The 20,334-nt window shown below is 37.2% G+C and overlaps 1 protein-coding gene across 4 annotated transcripts; it reads left to right on the top strand.

Annotated features, from left to right (window-relative positions):
* Positions 1–628: 628 nt before the first annotated feature.
* On the top strand, positions 629–19,282 carry LOC109068174 (polymeric immunoglobulin receptor-like). Of its 4 annotated transcripts, none has more exons than XM_042717215.1 (11): positions 629–714; positions 876–1,196; positions 1,722–2,054; positions 14,443–14,630; positions 14,792–15,109; positions 15,329–15,646; positions 15,734–16,066; positions 16,968–17,180; positions 17,825–17,920; positions 18,142–18,188; positions 18,279–19,282. In XM_042717215.1, exons 4-11 carry the CDS (start codon positions 14,591–14,593, stop codon positions 18,639–18,641), a joined length of 1,728 nt encoding a protein of 575 aa, XP_042573149.1. In that variant the 5' UTR covers positions 629–714; positions 876–1,196; positions 1,722–2,054; positions 14,443–14,590; the 3' UTR covers positions 18,642–19,282. The 4 variants fall into 4 exon arrangements, with proteins under 4 accessions (XP_042573149.1, XP_042573150.1, XP_042573152.1 ...); XM_042717216.1 differs by having other exon boundaries at positions 1,725–2,054; XM_042717218.1 differs by having other exon boundaries at positions 876–2,054; positions 18,145–18,188.
* Positions 19,283–20,334: the final 1,052 nt, after the last annotated feature.

Below are 20,334 nucleotides of genomic sequence, written 5' to 3' on the forward strand. Positions count from 1 at the left end.
AATTATATTCTGTATATAGTACCCGAAGAAAGCATTTAGCGATAAAATTAATCTCTGACATATATATATATATATATATATATATATATATATATATATATATATATATATATATATATATATATATATATATATATATATAATAAAAATGTAATAATAAATCATTTTATATAATCAGCACCCAGCTGAAGGTGAATAACACCTCAGTAAGAGCTGCTACTGTTTACATGTCTGTCCACCAGATGTCACTGTCTCTAAATCAATGTGATGCACTCAAGAAACAATTTATTAAACTCTTAAAAAGTAAAAAAAAAAACATTGATTAATTCTGAGAAAATAATCTTTTTGGTTAAAATCTCAGAAAAAAAAATGCCTTTATAATGAGGCATTTTGTCTGAGTCCTCCAGGTTCATGTCAATTTTGAGTGAAATACTAGTTTTACTTCCTTTTTATTAACCCCCTCTCTCTCTCTCTCTCTCTCTCTCTCTCTCTCTCTCTCTCTCTCTCTCTCTCTCTCTCTCAGAGGAACTGGGCGTCTCTGTCACATTCATCTGTTCGTGTTAAACATGTGACCAGGAAAGAAACACTAAAACTACTCATCTGAACCCACATCGAGAGCTTCAGAAGAACTGAAACTACTAACAACAGAGAAGATCACTGAAGAAGAGAGAAGAATGAAGATCATCTGGACTTTCACTCTGCTGATGATTCCTGGTAAGAGTCTGAACTCACAGTAAATCACTAAAAACAGCACAGAGTCGTTCACTTCAGCTCATGTTGTTGAAATGGAAACTTTAAACGCAATTAGAAAGTTCATCTCTGTTCATTCTCATATAAATATGTTATTGTTGTATTAAGATGCTGGTTTGTTGTAGGTGTGTTGAGCTCCATCAGAGTGACAGGATATTCAGGAGGAGGAGTCAGCATCACATGCAGATATGATAGAAGATATAGAGACAATAAAAAGTATTTTTGTAGAGGACGGTGGTCAGAGTGCACAGACCGAATCAGGACTAATACTAAAAATAAACAGGTTGATTCTGGAAGATTCTCTCTGTATGATGACACAAGAGCAGCGGTTTTCACGGTGACCATCAGAGATCTGACAGAACAGGATTCTGACATTTATTACTGTGGGACTGATATTTATGCAAAAGTAGATTCCTACACTGAAGTGAATCTGAAAGTTGTAACAGGTGAGTAACTGAGACTCTCAAACCCATGATGATCATCAACAACACACACATCTAACTAATTTAAGAGTTTTTTTTGTTTGTTTGTTTGTTTGTTTTTTTTACTTTAAATGAAGATGAATTATCATTACTGACTTCATTCTTTACATTGATATCTGAGTTTGTGTTCAACAGGTCAACAATATCAGTGCTGTGAGAGGATATTCAGGAGGAAATGTCATTATAAACTACAAATATAAGACACTAGAAGAGAATCCTTTGATAGATGTGTGTAAAACTGGAGCAGATCAGTGTTTTACTCTAATAAACACTGACAGAGCAGCAGAATGGACACATGACGGCCGATTCTCTGTTCATGATGACAGATCTGCTCGTCTCTTACGTGTGTCTATCAGAGAACTGAATGAGAACGATTCTGGAGAATATAAGATTACAGTCAAAGTTTCTGAAGACTACAGTTTCATGCATTTGTTTCTGTGGTGAACTGATGAATCTGTTGTTTAATGTGAACTTGATTTGTCTCTCAAGCAGCTGATTGTTGTGAGAAGAGCATCAGTCTCTCAGCTGCTGCAGGAGGATCGGTGAACATCAGCTGCAGATACCCACAATCCCACAGTGCTGATGTGAAGTTTGTCTGCAGGAGATCTGGATCTGATCTCTGTGCTGAAGAGACGTCTGTGAAGGAGAGCAGAAGATGGAGCGCTGAGGGACAGATGCAGCTGTATGATGACAGAGAGCAGCAGCTCCTGACGGGAATCATCAGTCATGTGACTCAACAACATTCAGCTGAATACTGGTGTGGAGTTCAGTCTGATCAAGGACACAAGAGCTTCATCACACGAGTCCTCATCAGTGTTACAGGTACAGATGACTTTCTCACTCATATTAATCAATGTAATTCAAAATCGCATCTAGCTTTCATTCAGCAGATCACTGTATTCTGTGTTGCTTGACTGAGCAAAGAAAAGTGCAGGTTTACACAGAGGGCTTTTTTAGTGTAACAGTCTGTCTGACAAAACAATGCCACAAACCACAGTTAAAAAGAGGAAGTGTACAGAAATGCAAGTGTAATTGTAAAAATGAGCTGCAGTTTATATTCAGTAAAACGTGTTTGTAGAATTATAATGCTGTTCTGCAAATGCAGTGGTCAGTGTTTGTGATTGTGAATGTTTTAATCTTCATGTGGTTCTTCATACTGTATGTGTATGTATCATTTATTTGCTTTTGCAAGTAAATTATTTACTTGCATTTTCTTGTCAAAAGCTACAGCAGCGTGTGAATGCAGGACCTGCAGATCTGCACATATTTAAAAGCAGAAGATTTTTGTTCTTCATGTGGTAATTGCATATTTCAACAGGTGTTTGTTGTTGCAGCATTAGTTGGTCATTCGGACACATTATTACTACAGATTTTAACTAGTTGAAGTTTGCTCATCTGGATGCAGTATTAGTGCAGTTTTTAGCACTTCTGTAACTAGTTCAAGTGTGCTCATTATTCACTGAGAAACCACAGGCTTCAGCCACAGAAACTCAAACAGACATATTCACTGAGAAACCACAGGCTTCAGCCACAGAAACTCAAACAGACAGCTTGTGATTTTATTTTCCAGGTGTCTGTGTATCAGCAAACATTCATTCTGGGTAGTGAATGTGTGAATGACATCATAACACTTATATTCACTGAGACACATTATATAAAGTTCTGTGTGTGAAAATAAAATTCCACAGATTGTATTTAAAATGCTGGTAATCCTATGCTGAAGAATCATTCGGCCGCAATAATCAACAATGAAAGTTTAACTCAGTGATTCAGGAAAACCAATATTTTTTGTTTGCCCGTCTGTTTTATAACTCCATTACAACAGCCAAGCAAAATCTAACTTTAAAATATTAAGGGTCAAGAGCCAAACTAAAGCAAACATTGGCCACTATAATGGTGACATTAAAATAGTGATTTTCATCTTTGTTGATTCTGCTTGTTAATATCAGGTCTCGTCAATAATGGTCAATCATCACTCAATTAATCACTTAATTATCTCATTTACTTTAACTCTGATTCAGTGTTAATTTAACACTCCTATTTTAACACACTTCACACTCTTGAGTGTGGTCTCACATGTACTCCCATCATATTTAATATAAATATGAATTTTATGGCATCAGAAAGGAGCTGAGACTCTTTCAAGGATCACCCGAAACACAACCAGAATCAGAATCAGAATCAGAATGAGCTTTATTGCCAGGTATGTTTACACATACGAGGAATTTGTTTTCCGTGACAGAAGCAGAAGCTCCGCAGTGCAAGAGAATGACAGAAACCAAAAAACACACAATAAAAGAATAAAAAAAATACAAAAAAATACAAATCAGTAGGTAAGGAATGACAATATACAAATTGACAATTGTATGGCAGATATATTACGAGCAGTTATGTATGTACAGGTATATTATGTGCAAAAAAATAATAATTTAAAGTGTACACTAAGTATGTGTGTTAGATAATAAGTATATGTGTCTGTAAATATAAATAGTGTAATGTGTTCCACAGTTATTGTCAAGTGTTCATTAGATGGATTGCCTGGGGGAAGAAACTGTTCCTGTGTCTGGGCCGTTCTGGTGCTCAGAGCTCTGTAGCGTCGACCAGATGGCAACAGTTCAAACAGGGAGTGTGCTGGATGTGAGGGGTCCAGAGTGATTTTGCCAGCCCTTTTGCTCACTCTGGATAAGTACAGTTCTTGAATAGACGGGAGGGTTGTACCGATGATTCTCTCTGCAGTCCGGACTACCCTCTGTAGTCTTCTGAGGTCAGATTTAGAAGCTGAGCTGAACCAGACAGTTACTGAAGTGCAGAGGACGGATTCAATGATGGCGGAGTAGAACTGTTTCAGCAGCTCCTGTGGCAGGTTAAGCTTCCTCAGCTGGCGAAGGAAGTACAACCTCTGCTGGGCCTTTTTCACAATGGAGTCAATGTGAATGTCCCACTTCAGGTCCTGAGAGATGGTGGTGCCCAGGAACCTGAATGACTCCACTGCAGTCACAGTGCTGTTCATGATGGTTAGTGGGGGGAGAGCAGGGGGGTTTCTCCTGAAGTCCACGATCACCTCCACTGTTTTGAGCGTGTTAAGCTCCAGGTTGTTGAGAGTACACCAGACAGCCAGCTCTTTAACCTCCTGTCTGTAAGCAGACTCGTCACCATCCTGAATGAGGCCGATGAGTGTGGTGTCATCTGCAAACTTCAGGAGCTTGACAGAGGGGTCCTTAGATGTGCAATCATTAGTGTACAGGGAGAAGAGCAGTGGGGAGAGAACACAGCCCTGGGGAGCTCCAGTGCTGATTGTACGGGTGCTGGATGTGTATTTTCCCAGCCTCACTAGCTGCTGCCTGTCTGTCAGGAAGCTGTTGATCCACTGACAGACGGAGGTGGGCACAGAGAGCTGAGTTTAGTTTGGGGGAGGAGGAGGTTTGGGATGACCGTGTTGAAGGCCGAGCTGAAGTCCACAAACAGGATTCTCACATAAGTCCCTGGTCTGTCTAGGTGTTGCAGAACATAATGCAGTCCAATGTTTACTGCATCGTCCACAGACCTGTTTGCTCTGTAGGCAAACTGAAGAGGATCCAGTAAGGGTCCAGTAATGTCCTTCAGGTGGGCCAGCACCAGTTTTTCAAATGACTTCATGACCACAGACGTTAAAGCCACAGGCCTGTAGTCATTTAGTCCTGTAATTTTGGATTTCTTTGGGATAGGGACGATGGTGGAGCGTTTGAAGCATGAAGGGACTTCACACAGCTCCAGTGATCTGTTGAAGATCTGTGTGAAGATGGGGGCCAGCTGGTCAGCACAGGATTTCAGACAAGCTGGTGTAACACAGTCTGGGCCTGGTGCTTTTTCCTTTTCTGCTTCCGGAAGACCTGGCGCACCGCATCCTCGCTTATCTGTATTGCAGGTGTGGGGGAGAGGGGGGATGCAGGAGGTGTGAATGGTGAGAACGGTTGTGTGGAGAGGTGTTCAGGGCGGGTTGCAAGAGGTGTAAATGGTGTGAACGGTTGTGTGGAGAGATGTTCAGGGCAGGTGATGGGTGTTCTTTCAAACCTGCAGTAAAAAACTCGTTCAGATCGTCTGCCAGTCGTTGATTCTCCACAGTGCTGGGGGATGGTGTCTTGTAATTGGTGATCTCTTTCAGACTTTTCCACACTGATGCTGAGTCGTTGGAAGTGAACTGAGTCCTTATTTTATCAGAATAATTCCTCTTTGCCACTTTGATCTCCTTTTCCAGTGTGTATTTAGCCTGTTTATACAAGACATTGTCCCCCTTCCTGAAAGCATCTTCTTTGGCCTGACGGAGCTGACTGAGTTTTGCTGTGAACCACGGTTTGTCATTGTTGTAAATTAGTTGAGTCCTGGTAGGAATACACATATCCTCACAGAAACTGATATAAGATGTTACAGTCTCTGTGAGTTCGTCCAGATCAGTGGCAGCAGCTTCAAAAACACTCCAATCAGTGAGGTCAAAACAAGATTGTAAATCCTGCTCTGCTTCATTAGTCCATCTTTTTACAGTCCTTACTACAGGTTTAGCTGATTTTAGTTTCTGCCTGTAGGTCGGTATAAGATGAATCAGACAGTGATCAGAACGTCCCAAAGCTGCTCGTGGAAAAGAGTGATATGCATCCTTTATTGTGGTGTAACAGTGATCCAATATATTACTGTCTCTTTGTGGGACATGTAACATGCTGTCTGTATTTTGGCAGCTCACGGGAGAGAGGTTGGCTTTATTAAAGTCCCCAAGAATGATTAAAATGGAGTCCGGGTGTTGTTGTTCTGTCTCTGTGATCTGATCAGCGAGTTTCTGTAAAGCCAGACTTACGTGCGCTTGCGGAGGGATGTAAACGCTCACCAGAATGAACGAGTGAAACTCCCGCGGCGAATAGAACGGCTTGCAGTTAATGAAGAGTGTTTCTAGATCTGAGCAGCACATCTTTTTTAACACAGTTACATCTGTACACCACCGTTCATTGATGTAAAAGCACGTTCCGCCGCCGCGCGATTTCCCCGTTGATTCTGTATCGCGGTCCGCTCTGAACAGCTGAAAGCCCGGCAGATGGAGCGCGCTGTCCGGAATAGCGTCATGCAACCAAGTTTCCGTGAAACACAGAGCAGCAGAGTGTGAGAAATCCTTATTTGTCCGAGAGAGCAGAAGGAGTTCGTCCGTTTTGTTGGGGAGAGAGCGGAGATTTGCCAGATGGATGCTAGGCAACGGCGTTCGAAATCCGCGTTTTCTGAGTCTCACGAGCGCGCCAGCTCTTTTTCCTCGTCTGCGCGTCCTCTTGAAGAGTGTGATCAGCGCAGCTGCTCCACCGACAAAAATGTCCAGCAAAAACATCAGAATAGTCGAAAACCGGTAATATATCGGGAGATGTGAGGTGCCGAATGTCCAGCAATTCGTCCCTGGTGAAACTGATTGCAGGGATATAACTAAAAGACAGGACAAACATCGCAACAATCGCTTTGCCAGCGGCCAGCGGCCACATCCGGCCCTGAAACTCCTTAATTGTTAAACTACACTTAACAACCACACTATATACACGAGGCTGTTGGTTCTAACATATTATCAGAATTTGAAGAAACATTTCTACTTAAAATACCAAATGCATTTCATTCAAGGCAAGGTTTTTTCCTGCATAGAATTTCAAGGCGACTGTCTCAGTCAAATTTAGTGCCCCCTCTGGCTGTCGACAAAACTCAAGACAGGTCACATGCTCCTGTACCCCTTTACCACAGACATTTTCACTGCACAAATGTATAAAACTCTTGTAATGAGACACATTAGCAAAACTTGTTTCACAGAAACCATAGTTTTCCACCAAAATAAAAGATCAACTGGTTTCAGTCAAAAAGTAGAAGGGTTTCTCTTGCAAGTTCAGCATAAAAATATGCATGTCATTTTATAAAAACTTTAAGTATTTAAATATTGTATTTGGATTGTTCTTCTACAGGTTAACAATACATCAAAGCACAAACACTGCAAGCTAAAGTTTTAGATTATTTTCATCTGTTTTATACAGAAGGCTTCCAAAATAAAACTGCTGTTTTACAATTTTGAGCATGTGGTAGTTTATTGAAGTCTATTGTAAAGCCACTGCTGCCAGTTCTACAGTTTTTTCCAGAATTAGAATCAGAATGAGCTTTATTGCCAGGTATGTTACACATACGAGGAATTTGTTACAAGCTCCACAGTGCAACAGAATGACAGACAAGACAGGACACAGATAATAGAATAATATACAAAATAGACACTGTACAAAATAGCATAAACAATATATAATATAGACAATTATGTATATGTACCAGAAACAAAAACAACATCATCATCATCATCATCAGTTGAATCTCCACAGCAGAGAATGTTTTATTTTAAAGGAGTCTGAGATGTTCAGTATTCAGCATCTGAAATAAACACTGATCATCAAATGACACTCATACTGTATGACCAGATCATATTTAGCAAATGAACATTGACTGTAACATCAGAGGAAAACCATTTTCTCCAGATGAGGCTGATTGTTTCTTCTGATAGGTAAACGTTTTCTTGCTTTCCACAGTTTGTCCATGAATGATTTTCTGTAAAGATGCTTTAAAACAGAATTGAAAGTGATATGCAAATAAAATCTCTCTTTAAAACTCTTTATTTACATTGATATCTGTCTTTTTGGACTGGAGCATCTAGATTCATTCTGAGGTAAAAATGCATTATTTAAAAAGTGTGAATGTTATTCATTGCTATAGCATCATAATCAAACACAATCACAAAATACCGTTTCCAGATGAGTTTCAAACACAGCTAGACAGATAATCATAAACTCACGCTATTGATACTGTCAGGTTCAGTGTCATGCACACACATTTTGAGGGGTAGTGGCCCAAAACAAAAAAGGGGGTGGGGGTGGGGGGCACTAATTGCATTGGTGCTTGTAAATACAAATTATCCAGTAGTTACAAATATATGAATAAAAGAGAAGACAGCACACTCTGTAATAATTTCAGACTTTATTATAGATGTTTTGATAGAACATCACAATTACACATTGCTGATAATAACAGAAACTATTTAACATTTTACATATTTTGATATTTACCAGTTCCTGTTACAGCAAAACCATTTTTTTATTATTTGGTGCTATGGTACTATTAGTGAGAGGGGCACCGCAGAGGGGCAGTGCCTCTAGCTTTCTGTTCACCCAACATTAAAGGTTCCTGTGTTTTAATTGTTTGTTTTATTTATTTTCATCTTGACCACAGATGGCGCTGTTTATCCAAGATTAATTTAGTCTCTCGATATATAAATAAATATATATAGTACCTATAGGACGCTATTAGTAATCACATTAATCTCTGAAAAGAAAACAGTTATGAATAATGATTGTATATGATCAGCACACAGATGGCTGACGCCTCAGTTTAATGAGAGCTGCTGCTGTTTGCATGTCTGTCCACCAGATGTCACTGTCTCTAATGAATGTGATGCACTCAAAAAACAATTTATTGCACTTTTAAAAGTTAAAAACTTTAAATATTACAGTTCTGGGAAAATAAGCCTTGATAGAATAATTTTGTTAAAATCTCTATAAAAATGCTTTTTTTTATCTGCATATGTTTGCTCTGTTTTTGAGTCCTGCATGTTCATATGCGCTATGTGTGAAATAATAGTTTCACTTCCCTGTTTTATTAATAGCTCTCTTTCTCTCTCTCTCTCTCTCTCTCTCTCTCGCTGTGTGTGCATGTGCGAGCGTTTGCGGTGCGGGTGAGTTTGAGTGCGATCTTTTTCTAACTTTTCTGTAGTTTGTTGTTTGTTTGTTTGTTTTGTTTATGTGCATTGTGGGTAATTGTTGTAAAAGTATAGTTGTTTTTTAAAGAAAGTTGTGGGAGTCTGCTCCCAGCGTCGCGTCTTTGCCGGGTAGCATGGCTACCGCAGGTGTTACGAGCAGTGATGGTCTAACACGGCGTCATGGGATTAAAATTCTGTGTAAATTTAGTGTAGATGAATGTGCTTTAGCGGTTGGCAATGTGGTGGGTTGCAACTCCATTGTTTCTGCGTCTAAGATAAACAACGCGATTGTTTTATTTTTAAATTCAATCGAAAAAAACAATGAAGTTGTTCAAACGGGAATCGTCATAAATGATATGCTTACACCTGTACTCCCTCTTAGTAGCCCTTACAGAAAGGTTATTTTGTCAAATGTTCCTCCTTTTGTTGCAATTGCAAGTATTGCTAAGGAACTGTATTTTTTTTTCGCAAGATAGTCTCTCCTATTAGGAAAATTGCTCTTGGCTGTAAATCACCCCTGCTGAAACATGTTGTGTCTTTTCGGAGGCAGGTTTATATGATTCTGAAAAACAATGCTGATGAGCTTAACCTGTTATTTAATGTTAAAGTCGAGGATTTTAACTATACAGTTTATGCAACATCTGAAAGCATAATGAGGTGTTACGGTTGTGGGAAAATTGGCCATCTGATACGTGCTTGTCCTGAAAAGATGGAAGAAAAATGCTACTGTACAGACAACCTCTGAGAATAATCAGTCTAGAGTTGTGTCTGTTGCAGAGGATGTTGGGGCTTCTGATGCCTTTCAGTCAGTTTCTGATGGGTTAGTTGTGAATAAACCTACTATGGCTGAGATTACTGCAGGTTCTCTTTCTGTACCTGATCTTATGAGTTTTGAGTCTGCTGATAAAAATAGCAACATTATTGTAAGTACAGATAACATGACAACCAATGATGTATTGATTGGTGAAGCTGTTGGTGAAATTGAGGTAGAAACAGAGTCTGTTTTCAAAGTCCCCACAAAAAAAAAAAATAATTGTCAGAGCAAGGCAATTAAACAAATAAAAAAGACAAAAATGAAGCTGAAAGTTTAGTCTGAGATAATGATGCTGATTCTACAGACTCAAATACTTCTGACTGATCTTTCATCACAAAATTAAAATAATACAACACTATACAAAGTTGATGAAATTTGCAAAATTTTGAAAGAAACTAAATGACTACCTGGAGTTCAGGTTGAATTCTACTTCCCTGATCGATTAACTTTCATTAATGATGCTAAGATCTTAATGAAAGAAGGTGCCTTTGTTAATAAAGAAGTTTATCGTCTCAGGAAAATTGTGAGCAAACTCAAAAAGAAAATCCTTAAAGATGAACAACAAGAAATGGTGTAACTCCTTTTTTTTTCTTAGCTTTGCTGGCTGTTTCTTTAAAAAACAAATTTTTTAAATCATTTATTATGAGAGATTTTAAAATTGGAACTCTCAATTTATATGGTGCTAGAGACAGTCAGAAGAGAATGGTTTTGTTAGAATTTATAAAACAAAAGTGCTTTGATGTCACTTTTGTTCAGGAATCACATAGTGATTCAAAAAATGAGATAAACTGGAAAAAAGAATGGGATGGTCAAATTTTTATGAGTCATTTACGTTCTAACAGCGGAGGTGTAGCTATTTTGTTTTCAAGGCAATTTTTACCAATTTCTTAAGAAATAGAAGAAATAGTTAAAGGGCGTTTTTTAAAAATTAAAGCCAAGTTTGAAAATGTTGTAATGAATTTTTTTAATATTTATGCTCCTACATAGGGAGCTGAAAGAATTGTCTTTTTTGAAAAAGTTAATGAAGTTATGAAAGACTTAAATTCAGAAGAATTGTTGTTCCTAGGTGGAGTTTCAACTGTACAGTAAACTATAAATTAGATAGCAATCACTTAGAGCCACATATTGCATCACAAAAAGCCCTTACTCAAATAATAAAAACGTTTGATTTATGTGATATATGGTGGAAAGTACATTAAAAAAAACAGACAATATACTTGGGCTCATAGTAGAGATAATCTTATTTCTATGGCAAGACTGGATAGGCTTTATGTGTTTAATTTTCAAGCAAATCTTGTTAGAGAAAATAAAATAATTCCAATTAGTTTTTCTGATCACTGTTCAGTTATTGGGAATTTTTTTATTAATTCTGTGACTTCAAGGAGCGCTTATTGACATTTAAATACATCACTTTTAAAAGATAAGAATTTTATTGACATTTTTTATGTATTTTGGAAAAATTTTAAAGAACAAAAACATTTTTATTCTTCCTTACAACAGTGGTGGGACTGTGGTAAGGTCCACATTAAACAGTTGTGTCAAGAATATACTTTCAATGTTTCAAAAGAGATGGCCCAGTCAATGAAAAAGTTAGAAAACCAAATAGTAGAACTTTTGTGCACAACAGCCTCTTCAGGTGATAGTAATTGTTTTGAAAGCAGTAAATCTAAAAAAGAAATGCTTGCAGACTTATTAGGTGTGAAAGCACAAGGTGCATTAATTCGCTCGCGTTTTCAAAGTATTACCCAAATGGATGCACCATCTAAATTTTTCTTTAACCTAGAAAGAAAAAATGGCCAAAGTCATATTATTCACTCATTGCGCTCTGATCAAGGAAGAGAACTTACTGAGCATAGTGAAATACGCAAATATGCTGTTAAATTTTACTCGTCTCAAAGAGAAAATTAAAATTCTACTTTTTTTTAATGACCTTCCAAAAATTGGAGATGAGGCTAATAATATGCTTGAACAATCTCTGTCAAAGGATGAATTATACATGGCTATGATGAGTATGGAAAATGGGAAGACTCCCGGTATCGATGGGATTCCCATTGATTTTTATTAAATTTTATGGCCAGTGATTTGTGAAGTTTTTTATTTGGCTCTTAATGATAGCTTAAATAAAGGATTGTTACCACTAAGCTATAGAAGAGCCGTTATCACTTTGTTGCCTAAGAAAGGGGATTTTCAAAATATACGCAATTGGAGACCAATATCTCTTTTATGTGCAGATTATAAAATATTATCAAAGGCTTTAGCTAATAGGTTAAGTAAAGTTTTGAGTCAAGCAATACATCCCGATCAGAACTATTGTATACCCAATAGATCACTCTTCGACAATATATCATTGGTCCGAGATGTTCTTGAGGTTGCAAAGTTGTTGGGTGTTAATTGTGGTCTGATTTCACTTGACCAAGAAAAAGCTTTTGACCGTGTTGAACACACATATCTGAGAGATGTTTTAGAGGCTTTTGGTTTAAGTAAGGTTTTTATAAATATGATTGAGGCCATGTATCATAACATTGAAAGTATACTCAAAGTCAATGGTGGTTTGAGTGCTCCTTTTGAAGTGCAGAGGGGAGAGGGATGTGCTATCAGGAATGTTATACTCACTGGCCATTGAACCCCTACTTCATAAATTAAGAACAAAGTTGAATGGTTTTAATATACCACACTGTAATGTTTCTTTGCACCTTTCTGCTTATGCTGATGATATAATTGTTTTTATATCTGATGCTGATGATGTTACAAAATTGGAGACAATTGTTAATGATTTTAAAATAATTTCTTCTGCAAAAGTCAACTGGACAAAGAGTGAAGCCCTTTTAATGGTTGATTGGAATGAAGGACCTCCCATTTTACCTGGAAACTTAATTTGGAAGAAATGTGGTCTAAAATACCTTAGAGTTTTTCTAGGTAATGAAGACTTTGTTCAAAAGAACTGAGATTGCATGCTAGAAAAAATTAAAGGACGTCTCCAGAAATGGAAATGGTTACTTCCCCAACTGTCATATAGAGGTTGCATACTTATAATTAATAACTTGGTGGGGTCCTCTCTATGGCATAAACTTGCATGCGTAGATCCACCTGTTGGACTTTTACCAAAACTTCAAGGAGAAATGGTTCATTTTTTTCTGGAACAATTTACACTGGACTCCTCAAAGTGTTCTTTTCCTGCAAAGAGATGAAGGAGGTCAAAGTTTGGTCAATCTTGTCAGCAGAGAAGCGACCTATCGGTTACAGTTTATTCAACGATTACTCATGGGACCTCAAAATCTAGTGTGGAAGCCATTAGCACAAAGCATTTTACATGGAGTCAATGGAATGGGACGTCATGCTTCGCTTTTCTTAATGGATTTTACTTTTTTTTAGATTTAACTGGACTACCTTTTTTTTTTTATAAAAGTCTATTTAAAGTGTGGAGACTTTTTAAACATCAATGGACTGAGTCAGCTACATCTCTTTTGGTTGCTTGAGGAACCTGTGATTTTTGGAAGTCGCCTTGATGTGTCAGGAGATGACATTCCAGGGCTTAAAGATTTACTTGTGTCAAAAAAAAAAAAAAAAAAAAAAAAAAAAAAAATTCATTTGAAAAATATTGTTGACAAGGCAGGACCTGGACTAAAAAAATCAGAGACTCATGTTTTACATCTGGGTATAAGATCAGTAAGATTTGCTAGAAAGTTTCTAGACAAACTAAGTTTGGTTTTAAACTCTGAGGAAAAAAAACATACTTGAAGAATACAACATGGGTCTTATTTCCATTGATGCTTTTGATTTTTTTCCAGAAATCAAAATTATACCTGATCTTGAAGAATCCAGTTTTAACAGTCCTCTGTTGTATTTGAAAGAAGATGGAAATGTAGATTTTTTCACAGCTATAGGAAAGGTGTTATACAGATATATTGTGAAGCTTATTAATAAAAATATGTTAAAAGACAGAGCTGATACAGTTTGGAGAAACAATTTGGGAATGATAGAGGAAATTAAACCAGAGTGGAGAGTACTGTACAAACCACCATTGACAAAAAGGGCAGGTGATCTCCAATGGAGAATTCGGTGCCATAGCGGTAAATGCTTTTGTGACAAAAATGAATCCCAATGACAATTGTCCTTTTTGTTTACAGAGAGAAACAATTTTTCATTGTTTTATGAATTGTGACAGACTTTTCACTTTTTGATCTCTTAGATTTTTTATTTTCATTATTAAGTGTTTCTTTTACAAAGCAATGTTTTATATTGGGTTTTAAATACAGTAAACTACAGAAATATAGGTGTCAATTAATGAATTTGATTGTTGGTCAAGCCAAACAGACAATTTATTTTTCTAGAAAAAATACAATTGAACAGAAAAATGGACAGGACATAGTTACAATTTTTAAGAATATGTTCAAATCAAGATTTTTTGTTGATTTTAACTATTACAAATTGATGAATGCAATCAGTGTCTTTAAGATTGAATGGTGTAGTGATGTTGGTATGTTTTCTATGCTAAATGATGAATTGCATTTTATGTTAAAATTCAAAATTCTCTCTCTCTCTCTCTCTCTCTCTCTCTCTCTCTCTCTCTCTCTCTCTCTCTCTCTCTCTCTCTCTCTCTCTCTCTCTCTCAGAGGAACTGGGCGTCTCTGTCACATTCATCTGTTTGTGTTAAACATGTGACCAGGAAAGAAACACTAAAACTCATCTGAACACACATCGAGAGCTTCAGAAGAACTGAATCTACTAACAACAGAGAAGATCACTGAAGAAGAGAGAAGAATGAAGATCATCTGGACTTTCACTCTGCTGATGATTCCTGGTGAGAGTCTGAACTCACAGTAAATCACTAAAAACAGCACAGAGTCGTTCACTTCAGCTCATGTTGTTGAAATGGAAACATTAAAAGCAATTAGAAAGTTAATCTCTGTTCATTCTCATATAAACATGTTATTGTTGTATTAAGATGCTGGTTTGTTGTAGGTGTGTTGAGCTCCATCAGTGTGACAGGATATTCAGGAGGAGGAGTCAGCATCACATGCAGATATGATAGACGATATAGAGACAATAAAAAGTATTTTTGTGAAGGAGAGTGGTCCTCATGCTCTTATCTCATCAAGACTAATAAAAAAAATAAATGGGTTGATTCTGGAAGATTCTCTCTGTATGATGACACAAGAGCAGCAGTTTTCACTGTGACCATCAGAGATCTGAGTGAACAGGATTCTGGGACGTACCGTTGTGCAGTTGATAAATCAGGAATAGATTTCTACACTGAAGTGAATCTGAATGTTGTAGCAGGTAACTGAAACCCTCAAACTCACAATGATCTACACAACATCACAATACTCTGTAATTGGTGTGGTTAATATGTGCAACCTATAAAAGATGCCATCAGTAGCTTTTTTAATCTCCCAATGTAAGATTTACATTCACGAAGTTGACTTGCATTCATAAATGGTGCATCAAAGTGACCAGAAGTTTTCATTGACTTGTATGTGCTTCTGTTGTGTTTTACAGGTCAACAAATCAGGACGATGACAGGATATTCAGAAGGAAACATCATTATGAACTTTAAATATGAGATGCAACAAAAGAACCTTTTGATAGATGTGTGTAATACTGAAGCACTTCAGTGTTTTACTCTAATAAACACTGACAGAGCAGCAGAATGGACACATGACGGCCGATTCTCTGTTCATGATGACAGATCTAAAGGTTTCTTACATGTTTTTATTAGAGACCTGAATGTGAAAGATTCTGGAGAATATAAGATTATAGTTACAGTTTCTGAAGACTACAGTTTCTTCTCTGAGTTTTACCTGGACATTAAGAAGGGTGAGCCATTTTAATTCACGCATGCATTGTTTTACATGGTAAAATTCATGAATCTATTGTTTAATGTGAACTTGATTTGTCTCTCAGCAGCTGATTGTTGTCAGAAGAGCATCAGTCTCTCAGCTGCTGCAGGAGGATCTGTGAACATCAGCTGCAGATACCCACAATCCCACAGTGCTGATGTGAAGTTTGTCTGCAGGAGATCTGGATCTGATCTCTGTGCTGAAGAGACGTCTGTGAAGGAGAGCAGAAGATGGAGCGCTGAGGGACAGATGCAGCTGTATGATGACAGAGAGCAGCAGCTCCTGACGGGAATCATCAGTCATGTGACTCAACAACATTCAGCTGAATACTGGTGTGGAGTTCAGTCTGATCAAGGACACAAGAGCTTCATCACACGAGTCCTCGTCAGTGTTACAGGTACAGATGACTTTCTCACTCATATTAATCAGAATATATTCAAAATCACAACAAACTTCCACTCAGATCACAGTGTGTCTTATATCATGTTGACTGACTGCAAAGAAAGTAATTATTGACATTTTTAAACTACCTGATTCTGTTCATACAGGTTAAACAGACAGAACATCTAAAATTAACCTGTTGATAAACAAAGCAAAACCACAAACCACAGTTAAAAGAGGAACTGTCCTTATAAAAATAAACGGCAGCTTATGATTGCAGTCTCTGCAGGTAAAAGTGCAGTTTTGTGTAGAATAATGTTGCTGTTCTGCTCAGTGAGAAACTGCACACAGAGTAAAGCAGAGGACAGTGTTTGTGTGTTTTATTTTTAATTTCTTTCTTTAAATGTCCAGTATCAGCAGATCTGGACTCAGTTTGAAAGCACCAGCAGTGTGTAGTTTTCTGTCTGGTTGTTTGGTGTTAATACAGTGTTTAGTTGGTCATTTAGGCACAGTATTACTGTAGTTTTTTTATTATTATTATTATTTTTTTTTTACTTGATCAAGTTTGCTCATCTGGATGCAGTATTACTGCAGATTGTAGCACTTCTGTGAGTCACTTCACCAGTCTTGTACTATAGTGAAGAAGCTGCAGTTAAAGATGCTCATCCAGTAACCTGCTATGAACTGTTTTATTCACCAAGAAAACACAGGCTTCAGTCACAGAAACTCAGACAGACAGCTTGCAGTTTTATTTTCTGAGTGTCTCTGTATCAGCAAACATTCATTCTGGGTAGTGAATGTGTGAATGACATCAGTAACATTTACCATGGGGAAAGTCATGTCAAGTTCTGTGTGTGAAAAACAACAACAACAAAAAAATCTATAAGAAATGCATTGTTTTATTGCTTTATATACAGATATTACAAAAACAAATTCACCACCACCACCACCACCATCATCATCATCACCATCATCATCATTATCATCATCATCATCACCAACGTCATCATCATCACCACCAAAGTCATCATCATCATCATCATCATCATCTGCTTCTTCTTTCTCATCAGTCAGAAGTCCACTGATCACAAGTGTTTCCAAATCATCTCCATCCAGTTTCACATCTGCAGGTGCTGAAGTACAATCATGTGATTCATGGTTTAGCTTGTGAACATCTCTGACACCTGAAAGATATTACTAAACATTTAAAAAAAAATAGATTTTTTTACTGTAGCATATTTAAAGTAATTAAATACATTGAACTATGTGTGTAAAATAATAATAATAAAGTCATTGTATTTTTGTTGTTATAGACCTGTTGAGTTGAATTTGCATTTTGGCAGTTTGTGTGTCATTAATCAATATTTGACTTCCAGTGGCTTGTGGGTTCAAGAATAAGGTTTATAAGTCTTTACTAGGTGGGAGTCTGCATTTCCATCCTCAAAAACAAAATGCTGTGGTATATTTTTGGGGTGTCTTCACACAGTTTAACCTCAGGTTACAGTATATTTAAACAGAGCTGGGTTACAGTGATGTTGTGCTCAAAAAGTCTGTTTAGGATGATCTGAACAATCTGTACATTAAACTATATATAAGCATTACAGATGTGCAAGTGTGAGACAAGAACATCATTTACTGCGCTTAATGTACAGCGTGAAACCTTGAAACCTGCAGTCTGGCCAAACCTGTCACAAACGTCAAGATATGGCCATGATCTGATCTGATATTTGCTCAGAGTGATCAGACTGATGGATCTGATTGTTTCTGTTTTCAGGCTCTTCTCTGATCGTTCCTCTGGTTCTGGTTCTTCTGGTTCTGATCATCGTTGGCCTCTTATTTCTGTTTCTCTGTAAGAAGCATCAGTCTCGAGGTAAAGCTCCTTCTTAATGTCTTTAGATGCAGAAACTCCCTTACTACGGAGTTTAAAACAAAGATTTGTTCATCTGTTTTCCCATTTTGAGTCTGTCGCCACCTACAGGCTGCAAAGAGACATGAGGAAATACAGATATTTGATGATGATACTGTATGTGAAAAACAGACTTCAGTGTTGAAATGTGATATAATGTTGTTAATTTAGACTCTTTTCTTTAGCAGGCGGTGATTCATCATCTCAGACTAGAGCAGGAAAACATGAAGTGGTTCGTATAAAGTAATATGTTGAATAAATGTTAAAGTCTTCCATAATGAATATCTTCAGAGCTGTAAATAATTTCTGCATCTCTCTGCAGGTTTCTCACACTGCTTGTGATTATGAGGAGATTCAAGACTCTCACAAACAATTACCTACACACCCCTCTGATTCATCTAACACTGTTTATGCCACAGCTCAGTTACCCACAAACCCCTCTGTTTCTCCTGACACTGTTTATGCCACAGCTCAGTTACCCACAAACCCCTCTGTTTCTCCTGACTGTGTTTACGCTACAGTTCAGAAAGACACTGGTGACTCTCAGATCTTGATCACATCTGCTGAGGACCTGAATTACTCCGTGGTGAATTTCCAGAAGAAAGCAGACTGTCCTGACAGTGTTAGATTGAGGAATAATCAGGATTACAGTGAATATGCTGCTGTCAATCATCTCACTGACTGACGACACACAGCAGATAATCTCATTGAACTGAAAGCTTTGATTTTGGGTTCAGGCTTCCATGTTTCGTATTTTTGTTATTTTTGTGGCTCTCCTCTGCTGTATATTTAAGACAGTCTTGCAGGTCAAACTTTTGACTGTCGACGTGAAGGATGTTTAAATGACAGAGCAGTGTTTTGTTCTGCAAAGAAATGATCAGAAACCCTTGAGTTTTTGGTCAGCATTTGATGTAAATAAGTTCTGAATATTTCTGAGACAAAAAGAATATGTGTCTGTGATCAGTTAGTTTGGTTAACGTTAAACTACACGTCTGGCTACCTGCGGTTCTTGTAAAACTTTTATTAAGTCTCAGTGTTTAAAAGCTCACAAACTTTTACACATGCAGCAGCTATTGCTTTTTTTCCTCAGTGTTCATTTTAAAAGCTTGTTAACTTAGAAAGGAAAATTTAGTAAACCAAGATGAAGTCATGATATTGTATTCAAATATGATATGAATGGACTATGGAAAGCTGAAGTGATCAAAAAGCAAAACTTTTGTCCTCTGAGATGAAGTGTGAGAGGGAGTTATTTTGGTTAAATATTACCTGAATGTATATGTGTACATGAATGAGTGAGTACATTAATTAAAAAAATAATAATACTGATGATGTGCACAGATAAATATTTTATAATGAATACTGCAATGTTCCATAAAAAAGAACAGTGCATTTTGATTTCAAAGATATTTTAATCAATCAACAATGTGCTTATTTGGTCACCATGGTAACCGCTGATGGTTGCAAGTTTGTCCTCTAGATGTCGCTGTCAATTTACAGTCTTTGGGATTCTAGTCTGAATAAAAATTCTGGGTATATTTTTGTAGAAATATCTCAAATAATGCTTTGAAAACAAATTTGAATTGTCAAATATCCATGAGTCTTGCATGTTTATCTGAACATATATTATCATATCTTCTCTTTCTATCTCTCTCTCTCTCACTTCCGGTGTGTTTGTTGAGCGTGAGCAGACAGAGTGGTGCGAGTGTGGGTGGTGACTGTGAGTGAATCATTTTTCTTTTCTTTTTTTCTTGCTTAAGTTTTTGTCTTAGGCATTACACGAGGAGTTGGCCAAGATGGCGCTCTGACTATTTTGAAGAAAAGTGCGTATGTTTATCTTTCTTTTGATGCATAAGAGGATTTTATTATGATTATAATGATTGAAAATGGGAAAATCTGAAAAAAGGAAAAACAAGAATGTGTGTCAGGCCAATGCTAATCCTGTTAAAGCTGCGTTGACAAAACAGCAAGTTTCAAACAAACTTTTGAGTGACAATTTGCATGATTACCTCGAGTCAGAAATGGATTGTGCAGATATTATGCCTCCTGAAGTAGGGGAGAGTGGGGTAAGTTGTCACACGGGTAAGTTCTCACACTGTTCATAACTCCAACACTAGAGGCTCTATCTCAAAAATCAAATAGCCACTTTGTGTGACTACTTCTTCTATAGTCAATTTCCTGTTCATATGTGGTCAAGATCACTCTAATTTGAGGTTAGCACAATTTTCTTATTTTTTTTTTGGCTTAAAAAGTAAAAATGTGCACGTTAAATTTTATGCAATACAACTTTGTTAGGTATGAATGTTAAAAATTATTATTTTGCACATAATAGAGGAGACAATAATGTGTATTTTCTTACTTTCGCTGACGTGCTGTGTTGA

The sequence above is a fragment of the Cyprinus carpio genome, chromosome B1 (assembly GCF_018340385.1).
Source record: "Cyprinus carpio isolate SPL01 chromosome B1, ASM1834038v1, whole genome shotgun sequence".
NCBI classification, from domain to species: domain Eukaryota; kingdom Metazoa; phylum Chordata; class Actinopteri; order Cypriniformes; family Cyprinidae; genus Cyprinus; species Cyprinus carpio.

Excerpts from the sequence above, each read along its gene's own strand:
- LOC109068174 (XM_042717215.1), top strand. The coding sequence starts at position 14,591 with ATGAAGATCATCTGGACTTTCACTCTGCTGATGATTCCTG. Across the intron at positions 15,110-15,328 it reads GAATCTGAATGTTGTAGCAG|GTCAACAAATCAGGACGATG; the intron begins GTAACTGAAACC and ends TGTGTTTTACAG. Across the intron at positions 17,181-17,824 it reads ATCCAGTTTCACATCTGCAG|GCTCTTCTCTGATCGTTCCT; the intron begins GTGCTGAAGTAC and ends TTCTGTTTTCAG.